The sequence below is a fragment of the Manacus candei genome, unplaced genomic scaffold, assembly GCF_025592945.1.
Source record: "Manacus candei isolate 608988 ecotype Guabito, Panama unplaced genomic scaffold, ASM2559294v1 h1tg000016l, whole genome shotgun sequence".
Classification (NCBI taxonomy): domain Eukaryota; kingdom Metazoa; phylum Chordata; class Aves; order Passeriformes; family Pipridae; genus Manacus; species Manacus candei.
This window is the reverse complement of record NW_026138064.1, coordinates 3,602,505-3,621,627: the sequence shown is the minus strand read 5'-3', so window position 1 is coordinate 3,621,627 and position 19,123 is coordinate 3,602,505. Positions and strand designations below refer to the sequence as shown.

The 19,123-nt window shown below is 36.5% G+C and overlaps 1 protein-coding gene across 15 annotated transcripts in view; it reads right to left on the bottom strand.

Annotated features, from left to right (window-relative positions):
• Positions 1-19,123, bottom strand: part of PAM (peptidylglycine alpha-amidating monooxygenase) — a 125,148-nt gene that overhangs the window by 36,051 nt on the left and 69,974 nt on the right. For all 15 annotated transcript variants that reach the window (XM_051782586.1, XM_051782585.1, XM_051782589.1 and 12 more), the window contains exons 6-12: positions 15,712-15,797; positions 13,882-13,965; positions 5,718-5,766; positions 5,176-5,243; positions 3,489-3,569; positions 3,314-3,390; positions 2,928-3,031 (exon numbers count right to left, since the gene is read on the bottom strand). In XM_051782586.1, the coding sequence (XP_051638546.1) occupies positions 2,928-3,031; positions 3,314-3,390; positions 3,489-3,569; positions 5,176-5,243; positions 5,718-5,766; positions 13,882-13,965; positions 15,712-15,797 (549 nt within the window). The remainder of the gene's footprint in view (positions 1-2,927; positions 3,032-3,313; positions 3,391-3,488; positions 3,570-5,175; positions 5,244-5,717; positions 5,767-13,881; positions 13,966-15,711; positions 15,798-19,123) is intronic.

Below are 19,123 nucleotides of genomic sequence, written 5' to 3'. Positions count from 1 at the left end.
GTTTTGATTCTACAGAAAATTGCATCCCCTATTTAAACTGCTCTTCCTTCTCATTTCCCCAGTATATTCCACATAGTCCACACTGTGTGATTAACTATGCAAACGTTCTGATGAAATATGACAGAACTGCATCATTCATTACATCACTATTCATACACTTCTCTGTCAATCTTGGGCAAATGTAATTTGAAATTGTTGCAAATAACATCTATGTTTGATTTCAGTGGTTATCTTCTATGAAAAATCTTCCCCCTGCCCCCATGTTCAAATGTATCTGTTTATTGTCCAATCACGCTGGTTCTAAAGCAGCAAAACTTAATTTCATTACATATTAAAACACCATAAGTATCTCTTAAAGAGAATATAGCACTGTCATCTTGAGAATAACTTGTTCATAAGCTTCTGTAACAAAAACATGACTGCAAGGGGAATGATTAAACACTAGCAAAACACAGTTCTTCTTAAATGTTGTGCATGTATTTGAAACAGAAGAGGTTCTTCTGTACTGATACATAATCCTGTCTTCAGTAGAAAAAACAGCTGGTGCAAGGAAGATTTTTTCTGAAAAAAAATTACTTTGTGAAGCAGACCATACAGGGCCTTTTTACAACTGTGATCTGTTCCTGTTTTTATCTCTACCGTATGAGGCGACACCTTTTATTTAGAGTTAGAATCCTGACAATGGAATAAACTGGTACTTTTAAAGAAAAGTTCCCAAAACACAGGGGTTTACATTGAGATTTTTTAATTAACTTTCACAATTAACCAGTGAGCCACACTCATAAAAGAGATACAGGGGTGGCCTATTAGCTGTTTGCAAAAGACGTCAGTGCTGACTTTTCCAGCAGCATCCTGCAGCATTCATTTATTCACCATAGCAACAATAATGACACAAGCCAGAGGGGAGACAGGGGGAACAGAGGAGAAGAGACTCTTTCAAAAGGGGAGTTGGTATTTTTCCATGCATTGAAAGTTTAGCATTCCTTGGAGGCCACAGAAATGAGGCTCTGACTGGGCAAGCTCTGCTTAAGCTCTTAGAAAGCATTAACTTCACTGCTGGACCTCCAATGTCTGTCACTGTAATTGCTTCATCTTCGAAACTCCAGTAGAAAAGGGGATGTGGAAACCACATGAAACCTGGTTCACCTGACACGTGTTACTGTGTCTAAGCGTTTGTGCTGGTTTAATTCCAGGTGGCAACTAAGTACCACACAGGCCCTCACTCCCCCCAGTCCTGCCCACCTCAGAGTGGGATGAAGTAAAACTTGTAGTACAGTATAATAATACTAAGTAATAATAAATAAATAACACTGAATAATAGTAATACTAAAACTACTAATAATAGTAATATCATGGCCAGTCTTCGCAAACGAAGATTTGGGAAAGGTCATTACCCTTCCAGCCTGCGCAGTGGATTTTTTAGGTGAGACACAGTGTGCGCTGAACTGAGCCCACCCTTTAATCCTGAGGTTCATCTGCCGGGGCCGAGCGAGCTCGGACGGTGGCAGCGAGGTCCTCAGGACGTGGGTTTGTTTAGAGTGACCTTCTCTTAGATGGATGGCCTTACAGGGCTGACGAGCTCCATCTGCCCGGGGGAGTTTCCCTGACCGGGAATCGAACCCGGGCCGCAGCGGTGAGAGTGCTGCATCCTAACCACTAGACCACCAGGGGGCCTCAATAATAGTAATAAATAATATGTTATTTATACTATATATTTATATGTGATATAACAATTATATACACATAATAAAAATAATAAAATACTAATTATAATAATAACGATAACTGTAATGAAAAGGACAGAGACTTTTCCTATTGAAAGTATACTAGTACATTGAAAGAAAATATCCTAATTGTCCTAAGACTGCTTCTTAAACTGTAAGGATTATTCAGCAAACAGGAACTACTTTTGTAGGTTCCAGAAATGCGACAGAAACTTTTTGAACTTGCGAATAAAAGATCAACAATTAAATTGAGGTTTTAGATATGTTTTTAGTGTGACAACCTTTGTAAAAACCTCTTCTCAACTAATTTTACCTCAGCTGTTACTCATCAGTATTTTAACTATTCACTGCAAAGCCATAAATCCATGTTGAATCCTTAACCCTCTACTGAGATACAATCTTAGGGTGCTCGGTGCATTAAAATTTCTTTCCTTGGGATGCTGTAGCACATTCTCCCAGAGTGGAGAGATTTCTGCAGGGTATCTTCATATCTCTACACATGCAATAAATTACAGTTTAAAGAGCCAGAGACAGTTAAGAGAATATTAATACTACATCGATTTTTAAAGCTGTATTTGTCAACTTGATCTTATAGGGCTGTGTCTGCCACAGCTGAATAGCACCACTGACTAACACCGTTCAGATTTTCCTTTTTAACATTATTATTAATTTCTGGTTTGATTGTTCTTCATAAAAGCCTGTACATTTTTATATTGAAAAAAGGTAACTGGTGTATTGGTCCAAATTTTTAAGGTTAGATTCTACAACAGGTCAAACTATCAAAATTTTATAAGCTTCTATAAACTTTCTTTCCAGAATAATGCAGAGAAATTGGGAAGCTTTTATTATTTCACTATAAACAGTCAATAATGTCACCTTATTAAAAATGTACTTTCTGGAATTGATATTCTCTATCCTTCTCTAAGTGCAGATCAGCCCAACACCTGAGTAAGGTGTTTGGCAGCAAAGCTTCACTGGAGAAATGTTCTGAACACTTCAGCAAAGTGAATATTCACGTAAGTAAAGCCAGTGAACATTGTGTAGAGTTAAATCTTGAATAGACTAGAAACAAAACAGAACATTCTGGCAGAAAACGTGTCTTAGAATTACCTTGGAAGAAGACATGAAACAAACACATTTCTTCATAGAACCAGTATCCTGGAAAAACACAGTGAGGAAATGGAGCAAACAGACAAAATTTACCCTATATGTGTCTCTGTAGTTCTGCCTTCCCCACTGAACACACATCTGGCTGCCAGGATATCATCATAGCTCACATCTACTGGATGTTCTACTGGGTAGAAAGCCTGAAAGACAGGATGATTCACCATAATCAGTGGAAGTGTTTCATATCATTTACATCAATATGCACTGATGAGAATGACAGTGATACCCATGTGAAATGGTTTTTGCATCATAATCTAATTGTGATAATAATACTTAGCAACATTCACTCCCAGTGGCACCACAACATGTACCAGTGGAAACAGCAGGATGCAGATCCGTGGGCACACGATTTCCAATTCAGCTTCTCAGTTTTGAATAAAGATAATTAAAATTTACAGTTAGAATTACAAAAAACAACCAACCTGTGGTAGTTGCGGACTCTGTCTACCAATCAATGTCCATTGACCGTTTCTCACTCTGTATCCACTCACTACTTTACCTGTAAGATACAGGTGAACCAGAGACATAAACATGTTGCAGTGTCAGCATTTTTCTGTTACGTATTTGATACTCCTATGTTGAAAAAAAACCTCTTACCTAGTCTGTGTGTATGAACTCTGTAGGCAAAAAGATGCATTGGAAATCTTTTGTAATGGCAGGCAATGTCTGCATCAACCACTGTTAAAATAGGACAGCAATAAACAATGACAAACACATTATTTATCAAACAGATAAAAGTTAATTACTGTACTCATTCAGTATGGTTTACAAAAAGTATACCTACACTGGACAACAGACAACTTCAAAAGATAATAGATAACATCTTATATTTCTGTAGTGTCTATCTCAAGAAATCTGCAAATAAAACCCAATAAAATATAATAAAGGTCAGTTGAAAATTACTTTCTGTGACGTACATACAAAATTGGGCTGAAAGCCAGAAGTACTTTTTCCAGTGTACGCTACCGATATTTAACCAAATAAAGTAATACATTTGCTTACAGACTATGTTGAGGGACACTCAAAATAAACATGTAAACTTTCAGGAGAAAACTAAAATAAACTGATATAATTCTAAACTAGTGAAATTTACAAGGAAAGCTTGATTTTAAAGGCCCAGACTTAGAGGTCTAGGGTTAGACACAGACTTTGGTAGGGAAGTGCTGTACAGTGTTTGAAGACTAGTAGTTGTGTTAGCTACAGTACATATTGCTACTACTAAGGAAGAGCCTACAGAAAAATCCCTTTGCCGATGCCTCTCTGAGAGGTGGCTGCATGTTTCCTGTTCTAACAAACCTCATGCTCTACTTAAAAACTGTAAATATGATTGAACGTGAGAAGGTAGCTATCAACAGGGACAGAACTGTTTGTCTGTCCCTTTGACCAAAGATTCTGGAGGGTGTTTGGGTATTAATTTGATATGTTTTCATATTAAAGGGCAAAATATGTGAAGTTTCAATTCAGATTTAAAAATGTTTCAAGTTTCTGAGTTCACTAAACAGTTGGAGTCAGCTGAGCATTTGATCACCTCAATCCTATTTAGGCAGCTAACTGTAAATGGGACAAATGGTGTTCTCAGCTATCTAATTTAAAATCGTGGTATAACAGAGGAAAATGTAAAGTCAGTGTTCAACTTCCTTAAAACGGAACGTTGCACGGTAGCCTGAAGAAGGGATACTGTGACTATCCAAGCTAAGTTTCAGATAAAATCCACTGAGTAGGATTCTGAATCGAAACTGTTAGGAAACTTTCTTTTACAATGTTTTTTCAGCATTTTGACCTTTTAACCGACCAGCAACATAGGAATAAAATTCTTAAACAGCAACTCCTTACTGGTAGAAATTCATTCATTAAAACTGAACTCTTAGTAGAATCACAAGTATCATGGATAACAAATACAGATGAAGAAGAGTCTAAAATATTCTATGGCTTTCTAGGAGGAAAAGAAGGAAAATAGGTAGAGACTTTTTTGTAAAAATATTAAGATGAAAGTAAATCAAAGAAATACTCTTAGGAACCCTAGAATCTTCAAAGTTGCACAGATCATTATTGTTTTGTACAACACTGTGTTTCTACAGCATTGATTGCTTTTATTGATGTAGTCATCAGGAAATATGATACAATCTTCAACATAATTATTTTTTCATAATTTGCTTAATTAAGTAACAAATAATTTGTCCATCTAGAATTCAAGAAGTCTCTTCTTGAATTTTCTTCTTCAAAAACTAATAAAAATAAATCAGATGTTGAAATTATATAATCCCTTTGTAGAACAATGACTCACCTTTCTCGCCTGGTGGTATGACAGTGTTCACAGACATCATTAGATACATTCCAGCAATCAAAGGCTGCCTGCAATTCAAAACCCAAGCTCTGGTAAACAAGTGCTCTGCAAGTGACACGATATGCAATACCATTTAACACCACTAATGTCTAAATGTTGAATTACATCTGAAACAGGTCTGCTAAGAAAGAAGCTGTTATACAGCACCTCCTCCTCCCTCCTTTTTTTCATACAGTGCTACAATTCTTAAAGCATTTTTTGCAAAGTATGTGAAATAGGACAAAACTATCATCTACATAATTGCTGTTCTTGTCCCAGATTTCTAAATATGATGCTCTTAAACTGGATTAGCTCAGTACTGATAGCACCACTTGACTGTCAAGTTTCTTAGCAGAAATTACATCTTTTGCCAACAGATATCACATAACTTCAAAATTCTTAATATTGTGAAGTATGTATTTTTTTTATTTCACGTGTTTTCAAAGGAATCCATACCTTCTATTCTGATGAAAAAAATAATAGGTATTTTTAAAGATACTCACTTTTGATGTGTCAGATGTAAAGTTACACCAGAGCAGTCCTTGTGTTTATCTGTACAAATCATGAAACGGTTTAATAATTAGCAACTGAAGCCCTGCAAATTATTACATATTAATAAGATTCTTTCACTGTGTAAAAAATATCAGAACAAGTTTTAATCTTATTGTTTGCAGTCAAACCTTCTTACTATGTAAACATTACTCAAATTGCACAAACCTGAACATCACAATACTGAATTTGTAGCAAAATCCTAATACAGAGCAAAACTGCAGTGGATGAAAAACTGACTGCTTTTATGACAGTAGTAATTCTGGATCGTCATGAACTAGCATCTGAGAGATGAAACAGCATCGTGTTTACAACAGCAGAAAAAGTTGTTTAGCTTCAAACAAAACTGTATTTTGATAACAGTTAGAAAAATGAAAGATTTGTAAAAAGTGATGATATTAGTCATTAATACTGCAACTGCCAGAAATCCTTGTAATAAAGACAAGAGGTGAATTTAAGATACTAATACAGAAAGTGATTCTGTTTTTCACTGGATATCCCAGAAGGTGAGTAAAAATAGCTATTTTATTTGTTAATGTACTGTATCTTCATTATCTTATATGTTTGATGTTTTAATATAAAGATAAAATTGTCTGTGTAGTTACTCAGTTTTAGTTGCTGATCTAGGAGTTCAATCTTTGTTCTTTTTTAAGGAAGTTTATTTTTCTTATGTGTATAACAATAACAGCTGTAGTTAGAAGATGGGTCTAATTCCAAAAGAAGTAAATAGAAAATTCTTAAAAAATATCCTCTAACAGTATATGCTTCAGATGAGAAAGAGAACAGAGTAGCTTTGGATCTGCTGACAAGTGGTTACTTCAGAGAGTTTTTCCTCCCACCAATAGCTAGATTCCAAACTGAAAAAAGTAGTGCATTTGAACAGAAGCAAGGATAATGATCAGATTGGGACAAAATAGGGAGACTTTACTGATTAAAAAGTATCAGTTTAGTTTTTCAAACATTAGTTATTTCAGTCACATGCCATCTCACTACTACGAGCTCTGTTTTTTACTCACCACTGATACTAGAATTTATTAGAATTTGTTTTCCATATGTTCACAATGCAAGTGTACAAATTAATACATGTGTTACGCATGTGAATTAGTTGCTAACACAATTTCACTAGGCTCATCATTATGGCATTTGCAAATTCTCAGCTACTTGACCTCTGTGCATCCCACAAACACTTTTGGATTTAAAAATCTGAATCAGTAAACCTTTGAAAATAACAATAAAAAGGGAGTCTTCACTATCCACAGAAAAGCAAAGCTACAACAGTAGCTCTTTCATCAAGATCTCCTACTACTTTAGTTGTATTGAATAGGTGTCATGCAAGAATATGCACGAGTTTTCAATCACAGATAATAAATGTTTCTTTCAAATTGCCAAATTAAGAATCCAAAAGCACCAGAAAGACTAAGCTATTAGGACAGAAGCAGGGGAATGGCTGGAAAACATTCAAGAGAAAGAGAAATTAAATTCTTTGTCAGTGGTTTTAGAAAAAGTTCAAGATACGTGTTTACTGTTCATCCTCTACTCTTCACTGTAGGAAGCTTCACTTACAGTTTCAATACCTCTATGGTTGCTACAAAGTTCTTTGTGAAGTCTCTTTTGCCCCACCCTCCTCGTTTCAAACTAAATTTTTTGACTAAACTTTTGGCTATTCACGTAATACAGGTGATGCTGCAGAACTCAGTTTTCATAAGTTTAACATTGTTAGAAAGTCTGTACTATATCGATTTCAATGAAAATTGGAAAATGCTTGCTTCCTCTCAAACATTATCATTTGAAGTAATAAAATTAGAAGAATTAAAATGCAATCAGTAGTTTTGCGTCTCTCAGTTTCGGAATTTTAGTTGAAAACATCACCATCTGGTCTTTTGAAGATTGCTGCAAAAACTATCCCAAGAAAATAAAACCAAACCTGTCATGTGCCAAATATGAGTCATGTTTGAAAAATTTAACCTTTACTATGTCATAGTACCTCTTTTAAAAATAGTACAGCAGGAAGAAAGAAAGAACTCCAATATACTTAAGTTTGGCAATATTAAGGTATTTTAACACTATTTACATTTTCAGACTATGAAAAAGATTTTATTCAGTATTTTCATCTAATTGGAGAAATTTCAAAATGAAGTGAAGATAGTGGTAAAGTTGTGGTTGTTACTATAAAAGGTAACCATCTAAATCAGTATCAGGAGAAACACAAATCAACTTGTGGCACAAGTATTTGATCTACAGTGCTGTTTTAAGAGTAAAATAACAGATGGACACTTTGGTCTAGAGTTTTAGGGAATTCCTACAGCAATTTATTATTTTGTTTGTAGTTATATTTAGCCATAACTTGGCTAAACATTTTTCTAACAACTACAGAATGGAAATGATGTTTTCTTGATTCTCCTTCCCTACAGCTTTGAAATACTCAAAGCTCTGAACCCTCCACCCAAGAATGCTGACTACAGTGGGGTCATGTCAGTTCTCAGGGCTAATTCTTTTCAAGCTTCACTGTCTGACCTAAGCAAAAATACGCTTAAACAATGCACAAACCAAACAAAATCTAGCATCTCTTTTGCGATCTGTCAGTCCAGCCTAACTCCTTTGATTTCTTTGTTTCAGATATTCAGTACACATGCACTGCTCTGGGACAAAGAAGTTACTAGTTACTATTTGCCATATGGCAAAGACTGGAAAATGCATTTTTATATAACTCAGAAACAGGTTCAAATGAAAGCAAACCATCCATGCAGAATTTCCAACTCAAATGAAACCAGAAGTTGTGCTTATGATTGCCTTGTGTAGTGTCCAATTATAACACATATTATATATTCCCAGCTTTTATTTACCTAAGTCAAACAAAATAAGACTGTGAAGGAGCAAGATTCAGGATGGGAACAGTTCCAGGCATGGAGGAAGATATACAGTGATTGTCAGGACTTTATTATACGGACTTTACAGTTTTTGTATGTTGCCCCGGGCGTGCCCAGGCATGCCTGCTTCCCTGCTCCATTTCCTTCCCCGGCTCCTCCCACATTCCTCTCCCTTTTGCCTGTGTCCCTATCCCAATTTGTTCCCCCATTTGTTTGTCTCATGCTCCACCTCATGTTCTGGCCCTTTCCCCGCCTGAACTGATAAAAATCCTGTGCACACCTCAATAAAGGATTCCATCTACGCCTCTACTTTGTCTCTGAACCCATCCATGCTGTGTCACGGCCCCATCCCCCCTCCGACCATGGCAATCGACGGTGCATGTTAAAACGGCTTCAGATTTTAAATATATCCTTTTAAAAAACTGTACATGACAACATTGTAATGGTCACTCCAAGTTTAACTGCCAATAAATGTTTAAATTAGTTAAAAAGAATCACCTATGCTACTCCTGTTTATAATATTTTCTAGGAGAAATATCTCAAATACTAGAAATACTCAAGTTTGTCAAATGAAATACTCATATGTGAAGTGAAGGCAAATTATCCTGAAGAGAAACACTCTCATTCTGTAAGCCGATTTTGACAGGACTTGCAACACGAGTCTGACAAGCTTCCTGCTAAATCTGTCTATCCAGATCAACAATCCTGAACTCTTTAATTACATGCATGATAATCTGCCATAGACTTCCATGGCTTTGTAGATGCTTAAAATTATACGGTTGGGGTTTTTTTTACTCATAAAAACAAACACTCTTCAAAACTTACTTTCTCTGCACTTTTGGTACACAGATTATAAACTACTGAACACTGCTCAAACTATTTATTCAGCTTCTTCATTATTCTATTTCTAATATTTCATAGGAACACTATAGCACTCACACATGGCGACTAGAATACTTAAAAGCTTTCACTGTAACAGTGCAGCACTTTTTATGAAGCTCCAAACCCCTTGTTATTTCAAAGTCAGCCTTTGATTTGTACCAGAATCTCCACATACAGTCTCAGAATTGGCTTTGCCTCACTAAAGATAAGAAGTAGCCTCAAAGGTAAGCACAACCTCTGAGCAAGGCAATTCCAAAGCTAATGCCCACAGGGAAGTAACTTTGTTCAAGTTATATTTAAAAAGCAAAGACATGCAGCACAAAAATGAACTTGAAGTCTTGGTAAAGAATGAGACAAATTCAGTATGCTGCATTCAATACTGATAGCTAGTATAATATACATAAAAGAAAACTAGCTCAATTTGTTTTTTCCATGGAAGTGAAGGTGCTTGCAATTGCCAAGCTGTTCACTCATCCAAAATCAATTCAGCAAAATTCTTTTTAGAAGTCTAGTAACATGTAGAATGAAACTCTACCTTTATTCAAAATGCAAACACAGTCCCCCCACTGACATTTTCACAACTTACTTTCAAAATAGAAAGGAGACTAACAATTGCTGAAACTGACTCAGCGTAATTTTTTAACAGTTGAATACCTCGTAAGGGTCACAGATGATTGATTTGCTAAGAGGATATCATAATATGTCATAGCCATGAATATCTGTGAATATGCAAAATTAATTTTATTCAAGACACTAGGATATTCAAAAGAATATCAAAGAGAAGCACACTGAATCTAATGTTCCAAATAAGGCTACAACTCAATGGCAATGTACAACTCACAGACTTATAAAGAAACAGATATTTTTAAGATATCTGCCAGCTTGGTGGTCCAAAATAATTACTCTCCCAACCAAAATAACCCAAAACCTAACCCAACACAAAGAACCACACACACCCTGCACAAAAGCAGGTACATCTATGTTAGTATATGTAATATGGGTATCATAATTTTTGTATGGAATGATAGCAGGGAAAAATAAATCTTATCCTCATGGAAAAAAATGGGAGTTAGAGAAGGAGCTGAGAATGCAAATGTTGTTCCTTGTGCAAGAAGGAGAGAGAACAAAAAAGGGAATGAAGGAAGAGGCAGAGCTGAAAAAAAATCAAATAATTCTCCATAAGTTTGCCCAAGCATCTGACAAAAATTATAAATTACTTCAAAGAATGCAACACTTGCACACATAAAAATAACACAATGTGAAAACCTTCCATAGAGACTAAGTTAAAAGACATTATTGATAACTTCTAAACAGTTTGATTCTTGAGGATAACAACTAAATTCTCACATGTACTGGAAAGGACTAAGATAATAGCATGGCAGACAAAGAAAACTTTTTATTTGTTAGAAAACTGTATCCACTATCAGCCATAACTCCAAACAAATATAATTTTTGCTATTGCAATATAAGAAGTGAAGAAAGTAAAGTAAAGAAATTGATGTTTTTCTAAGATGGTTCTTTGCACATATCCCATTTTTTGGTAGAATGTATTTTTGGTTTTCCAACTTATTTTTTAATATGCTCATTTTAGACAAGGTACAATAAGCTTTATTTTGATATCTGAGCATAAAGTGCATACCTAAATAAGAATTCTTAGCTCAGGATTAAAGCTAAGAAGGGATGGAAAGGAGAATGAATTTAATACCTGGTTAATGAAATGAAGAAATGTTCTTTTTAGAAAGAGTGGAACATGAGAGTGGACAGATTTTACCTTTTGTAATGATACTAGTATCACCCCCTACATCATAGTCCTATCAGTTCACACTTCTTAAATTTTCATAATTTTGCAGGTTTATATCCATGACATTTCTAAGTCCTGCAAGATATTCTAGGCAAAAAATAAGGGTGACTACTGCAGGGGGGGGTGTTTCAGGGGTATAAAATTATGTCTTAATTTCAGATGATAATTCATTTCACTGTAGTTTCTCTAAGTCTGCAAGTGGATTTTTTGAGTAGAAGTTTTGACCAACAAGTGAAGTTATTAATAAAAATTTCCGAATACATTCTTGGCTAATATGCAATGAAGATTACTGGTCTCATTTGTTTCTTTTTCTTAATAACTACATACTCATATATTATACTTAAGAGTGAAAATGAACAGTGAGAACTCTCACTGTCCCCAAGCAATAATGAGCAGGCTCTCAATAAATATGCTCTCTTTAGAGATTTGTGACTTTAATTATTCAGGATTTTAGCAGGCAGAGAAACCCATGGGTTGTAAGGGTCCCTCATGAACTTCCTCATGAAAATCAATTCTTTCAACTTCAGTTGTGCATATTTGCATATATACTTCATTTAAACAATGCTGGCACACTCAGTTTATTCCTTCCTCCTCCTCCTCTACCAATTTTGCCATTATGCTACATTATACCTTCCCCTTTTTGTTGTTATTCAGCCTACTTCCTTCTTCTTCTTCATCCAACATTTTCATTATCTCTTATCCCATGAGGATCTCCACATTCTCATTTAAATCCTACGCAGTAACATATCACAGAACAGTTTCATGAGAATGACGACCCACACATTTTTTACTCTTGATGACCAGAGAGGTCCTAACCTAAAAACTTTACACAGGATGTGATTTACAGACTGAATAAGAATACACGCATCCCAAAGGTGTCTGAACAAGGCATTTCATGTTTAAAGAAAAAGGTACAATATGAAATATAAAAAAATAAATAAAATAATCCCCCCAAAATCTCACATCACAAATATCTCAAGGTGCATTAATGAAATCCAAATTTCACTCATCCCACCTCATAATGTATGGGCTGGATGAGCAGTGATGTGAACTGAACACTGGTTAAATGGTTGTCTTATTGGAGGATGGCGTAGTCCAGGAAACAATATTGGTTCCAGTCCTGTTCAACACCTTTATTAATGGCCTGGATGAATATATATATCATATTTATATATATCATATATATATATATATGAGAGATATATATATATGTCAGGTGCGCCCTCAGCAAGTTTGCAGATGACAATGCACTGGGACAAGTGACTGGGACAAGCACAATCAGATGTTGAGCTGCCATCCAGAGGAATCTGGACAGGCTGGAGAAAGGGGTTGACAAGAACCTAATGAAATTCAATGAGTAGAAGTGCAAAGTCCTGCACCTGGGAAGGTACAACCCCAGGCACCAGCACAGTCTGGGGGCTGCCCAGCTGGGAAGCAGCTTGGTAGCATAGGCCTTGGAGGTCCCCATGGACACCAAAGTGACCATGAGGCAGCAGTGTGCCCTTGCTGCCCCAGCACATGGTATGCTGGGCTGCATTAGCCAAAGTATTGCCAGCAGGTTGGCAGAGGTGATCCTCTCTACTCCTCCCTAGTGAGGCCACATCTGGAACACTGTGTCCAGGGCTGGGCTCCCCAGTACAAGAGAGACATGGAGAGAGTCCAGCAAAGGGCTATGAAGATGATGAAGAGACTGGAGCATCTCTGCTGTGAAAAAAGGATAAGAGAGCTGGGACTCTTCAAACTGCAGAGAGGGTCCAAAGAAGCGGAAGTCAGCTCTTCTCAGAGGTGCCCAATGACAGGACCACAGATGATGGGCACGCACTGAAACACAGGAGGTTCCCTCTGCACATCAGGAAACACTTTTCACTGTGCAGATGTCTGAACAGTGGCAGAGGTTGCCCTGAGAAGCTGGGGTGTCTCTGCCCTTGAAGATGCCTGGACACGGCCCTGGGCAACAGGCTGTAGGCGGCCCTGCTTCAGCAGGGTGGGGATGGACAAGATGACTCCCAGAGGTCTGTTCCAACCTCAGTCATTCAGTGCTTCTGTGAAGCACTCAATGACAACAATAAGCATATTGCCATGCTTGAAATAAGTGCTTCATCCTTAAAAAAAAAAAGAAAAAAAAGTGACACTGTCTCCACAAGTTATATTACTTCCAAATACAGATACTGTGACTGGCTGGCCAGTGTACATAATCTTTTCACCATCTACTCAAGTAAGGGATAGGTTAAGGATGTTCACAGCTATTTGTTTCAACTTTATCAAAGAGAACACTGAATTATATATGGAAAACCCAAGTTTCTCCCCACATTTAGAATTACTAATCTGCTTCTCCATTACTTTATGTCATCTGCTCTACATTTTGAAAAAAATGTGTTCACTTTTCAAACATTTATAGATAAATCAAATTTATAACGTCAAGTTATTATACAAACTGTATTACAAATACGCCCACTGATCTTTACCTTTGTAAATGGCACTAACAGAAAAATTGTTCTCTACATGTAATGCAAATATTTTGATGCTGCAACTGATACAACTTACAGAACAAATTTCCAAAATACATACCTCTAAATGCACTAATATCTCCATAGTGTACCTGGAGCACAAAATATCTGCCACCTGTTTCTCCTCCAACTCTGAATCCAACACCTAAGAGAAGGAAAATGCTTTGTTTTCAGAAACAATAAAATACAAGATGGTTCACCATCGCCAACCATATAAAAAGTAAAAGCACTGTAATAGCTAGGAGATGGGGTAGAAAATTTCACTGAGACACCAGTAAAGAAAACTTTGTCCTGAAATCCAGGTAAACCACCAGCACAACACGTGTTCCCAGATTAGGAAGCAGGACCATAACTTAGTTATTAATGAATAGATACCTGCTTTTTGCACTGAATTCTCTCAATCAAATGATATTAATTTAGATTCCATATATATATATATACACATATATATTTACATATATATTTATATATATATATATATAAACACTATTAAACAAATTAAAAATAAAAATTAAGTTTTGCCATCCATGTATGATTTGGTAGAACTTTCATTTCTCATGCAACCTGTACATGATACAAACTGATTAACACTGACTTATTAAGAAGACATTGAGAATTATAAGATAAAAAGATTTGCAGTAAAATATTTTGAGATGTAAATTAATATTGTATGCAGAAAAAATCTTGAGTACATAATGCAGCTATGTTACTTGTTGACAGAAGTAAGCACAGGCACAGAAGACAATGGAGAAGTTTAAAATAATTTGAAATAATGAAATTGCAAAATATCGCCATCACCAAAAGGAACTTCTCTAAACCAATTCTACAATGAACACTCTCCAGAAGAAGCAGAGAAAGTAATTTTTTCATATTTGGTCAGAGAATCCCACAGTAACAGGTAAAGCCTATTTATAAATGGGACTGCAGCCTCTCTGTGCAAAAATGAGGCCACTTTATGAATACTCCCCACAAACCTTGTATTTTTGGACAGCTTAGAAACAAGAAGAATACTACTCGCTGGGTTTTAACAGCAAAGTTTCCACATAATCCTCCAAGAACCAGACTTCCACAGAACCTTCCAAGTAACAATTTTTTAAATTGACATTCTGATAACGCAGTCAAGTAACATTCACGTTGATAAGTGTGTAAATAGATTACGAAAAATCAACATTTTTATGATATTGTGCACTGCTCCTGGTTATGAAAATAGGCAGTAAAAGACTAAATTAAAAACGTCTAGAATTCAAGGTATTTTCAGACTGAGGCTATACAGATATTTCTAGGACCCTTAGTGGTTATTAAAAAACAGCTTCTTCCGGTTTTCCAGACATATCACTCCAAGGAGCTTTAAAAATTTTGATTTAATTCAGCAGAGTAGTTATCATACAAGAAAATTGGTATATAAGCATGTTGCTCAACTGCATCAAAGCATTAAGAAATGCAAAACACTTTACATTGTACAATATATTTAAGACACAGAAAAAATTCAATTGAACTTGCTCATGGTTTTCCAAACACATAAAAATATTTCAGTACAGTTTGTGTGCCACTAAAGATATATAAATAGTAACCTTCCAGTAACACATAGTAGGAAACACAAGATTAATGCTATATAAAAATAAACATTATATCATGACAGTTATCTCTCCCTCAGCCTTTCTTCCCCCTACAGAAACCCAAAATGTTATAGCAAACAGAATGACAAAACCCCTCAAGCACATTAGCTAGCATAATAAATGTCATACTTTGTGAGTCTCATGTTTATAGTTTCCATCAACTAGACATAACAGAAACATTATAAGAGGTTCCCAGATATGCCAGGTGCTTACTTCCATATCCTCTCTTTTCTCTTGCCCCTGTACACAAGAACTCCACACTAAAGGGACAATACCTTTTGGTAGCCTGGTGGGTGGAGCATTTCTTGCCCAAGCATACAAAATGTTAGATTTATCTCTGCACGTTCCTTCATCACAGTCCCTAAACATGAGTAAAGAAAAGGGAATATTATTTTTTAAATCTTAAAATCAGAAAATGGCAGGTGAATTACATGCAAACCCACTAATTTCAAGATCTGTGAAGATATTCCTGGATGTATGTTGATCAAACACATTTGCTTTAATGTCGATTGTTTTCACAGATATCAGTATACATTCCAACTTCTTTTATTTCTCTCCCTCTGCCTTAAGACAGTGTCAGGCAAACAGTAACAAAACCATAGACAGTTCTGATAGGCCCTGTTAGCCTAACAGCCAGTGAGGAAGAAAATGAAGAAACTTTTGTGAGAGTGAACTGCATGAAAATTTCTAGCACCATTAGCTCAACTGACTCAAAATGACGACTGCCACATTTACACAGAGGGACAGGACTCATGCACAAAGCAGAAAAAACTTCCCACAAGACATCACAGCCTTAAGTTAAAATTGGTTATTTAGAAATTGTTTAATTCTTAAATTAAAAAAAATGACAGGAATCTGTGTATGAACCCACAGATAGGAGGCACTCAGGCTCTTTCCTGTTGATGCTGTGGGATGTGTCGGTGCTAAAAAATCTCCGGAGCAGTTAATTAGGAGTGAGATAAGGAAAGGGTTTATTGTGCTAAGGCAAAAGATGTTACAAGACGTCCGAGATGTTACATTTTATAATACCACCTATCCAATCCCAAATGTGTCCACCCTGTGGTCTTTACTCTGGACCACCCCGGGGTCCACCCCCTGAGAAATGGGTCTGGGGTCTTTTACTTCATCATCTTCACCATCTTCAGAGCACAAAGGGTACAAAGTCACCTAATTCTTGACCGTGTTCTACGGTTTAGGCCAAGATATAAGCATTCTCCAAACAATCTAGGCCTTGCCTTGACAAGAGACTAAACATTTCTACTGGATTTGGGGGTAGGAGTGATATAGGGAGCATAGACTGGGGTAAGAGGGTTAAGGAATGTGTAAACTATTTGTACTACAGGAAAAGGGATGTGAGGGTTGCTGCTTTTAGAGTCTACTTCCACTACTTATAAAACTTATAAGGTTTACAAATATTAGAAAAATAAAAAACCATTAGGGGCTTAAGGCATCACTGTACTTTATGCAAGCTCATTGCTTTAACATAATTTTTATGCCACTGCACAATTTCTTGTTTTTCATAAAAAGAGAAATCAACACACATACACAAAATAGAAACAACCATTAAAAAAACCCCAAACAAATCAAACCAAATAAAAAACTACCAAAAAAACCCCCGAAACAAAAACCCATGGGAAAACAAAAACAAAAAAGAAGAGTTTGCCCAGTTACAGACCAAACAGGTTATGAACACTTTCAAATAACTTAGAGCTTGAGTTGTGCAAGCAACTAACCTCTAACTAACTAGCCTCTGCAACTAACCTCGCAGGTGACACTAAGGCTGGAGAATGAAAGACTTCAGAAGACCGATAAAGTCTAGATACCTTGAATCTGCAAGAGCTGGTAAACCTGGGGCACAGACACTGTCAAATCCGTAAAAGGCCAGTCAGGCACAGTCGTACAGACTCCACAATGTACCTGGATCACATCCAAGAAGGTGCTGACTGCTCCACATGGGTGTAGGCCATATGATGATATACATGGATAATCAAACAAGGGACCCTAAGGAGCTTTTCCAAACACCTACCTAGAAGATGTTTCTCCCTCTCAATCATCTAGGTTTATTTATGGGGTGTATTTGTACTTTCTTCAGTGGCAAAGCATCACATTGCTGAGCATGGAGTGTAGAAGTCATTCAACAGGTGCAGCAGACACAGGTATGACTTCTAGAAAGCCTACTCTGAAACTATTTAGACTACTTCAACTGATCCAAGTCAGATGCGATAAAGGTTGATACCCATGCCAAGCTTTCATTCCAAACCAAAAGGGTACAGCCTCTTCTGTTTATTACTGCTTGTAAAATGAGACCTGAAAAAAAGTCTGTACACATAAGGCATGACATATTTCAGTCACTTGAAATTCTGGGGAGAACAGAGTGCCACACAGTGTGTGGAAGAGTATAAAAGCATTGAAGACCAGGACATCCAGCAGGCTCACTAATGTGTCCGTTGAGGACGGCTGGGCCACAGGTGCAAATGACAATGATGCCTTCCAAGCATCTCTCAGGAATAACCAGCTCTTCTGGCATATATATCAAACCATCTCAGCAGGACATTATGCCTTTCTGTGATCCCAGTGAGCCTTACTGCAACCAGGCTACTGTATTTGTTTCTGACAGAAAGCACTGTCATAATCATGAGAGTGTCAAGAGAAAAGAGAACATGCCACTTCTTCCTTTCCATTAATTATGTTCTTAACATATATTTTTAGACCTTCAAAACTAACAGTTTGGCCATCTGCCCCTTAAAACATGCCCCAATGGACAAGGAAAACTTATTTTAGGGCAAATGAAATGTTTTGATTGACACAGCTGCAGCTGAAAACTACACAGCTTCCCAATGCTACAATATAAAAAACACAAGAGACTTCAGGGGTGTAACCAGGTATTGAGAGGCAAAGTTTGGAAATCTGCTTAAGAGATTGTTTAGGAAGAACACCAGCAGAAACTACAAGCACAGTCACAGCTTCACCACCACACTCTGGGCCAGGTAGCCTTCATTTATATCACAGTATTTTTAAGAACACATTAGTTAGGTAAAAAAAACCTACATGGACTGTTTCACACTTTCTTCCTGAGACATTAGCCAATGGAGGAGGAAGATTTCAGGGGAGAAAGATAAAATACAGACACTATTCTTTCATTTTGCTTAAAAAATGGTCAACCCTCTCATTTAGCCATCAATGCTGATCTTGAATCATCAAGTTTTCAGAAAAAAAACAATCCTAGAGGAGATTCCAAAGAAGAGGTAATATAACTGATGAACAGATTTAAAAGCAAGGGGCTAGTAAAAAGTATAAATTTAACAAACAAATAAAAAATTTAACATATCATTGAAATTCACAGCTTCTTCACATGCAAAAAATTACATTCTAAACAGAATGAGTAGCACAGAATACCTTAAAAATGGATTATTACTGTGTATAATACTGTGTATTATACAGTATTAATGACTACTTTTGACTGTGGTCAAAATTAGTGAGTGAGAGAGGTAAGGGAGGGCATGAAAATAGAGCCTGGTGACTGCTTCTTGAATCTTTGGGTTTTTTGCAAACTCTGCAGGACTTCCCAATGGCATTCTCCCCAGTCTTGGGTAAGTTCAAGAGCTTGTTTTTTTTAATGGCACTGGGGTTTTGACTGATTACCTAAACTGAAAGTAAAATATTTTACTATGTCAGCAAGGCCAGTAT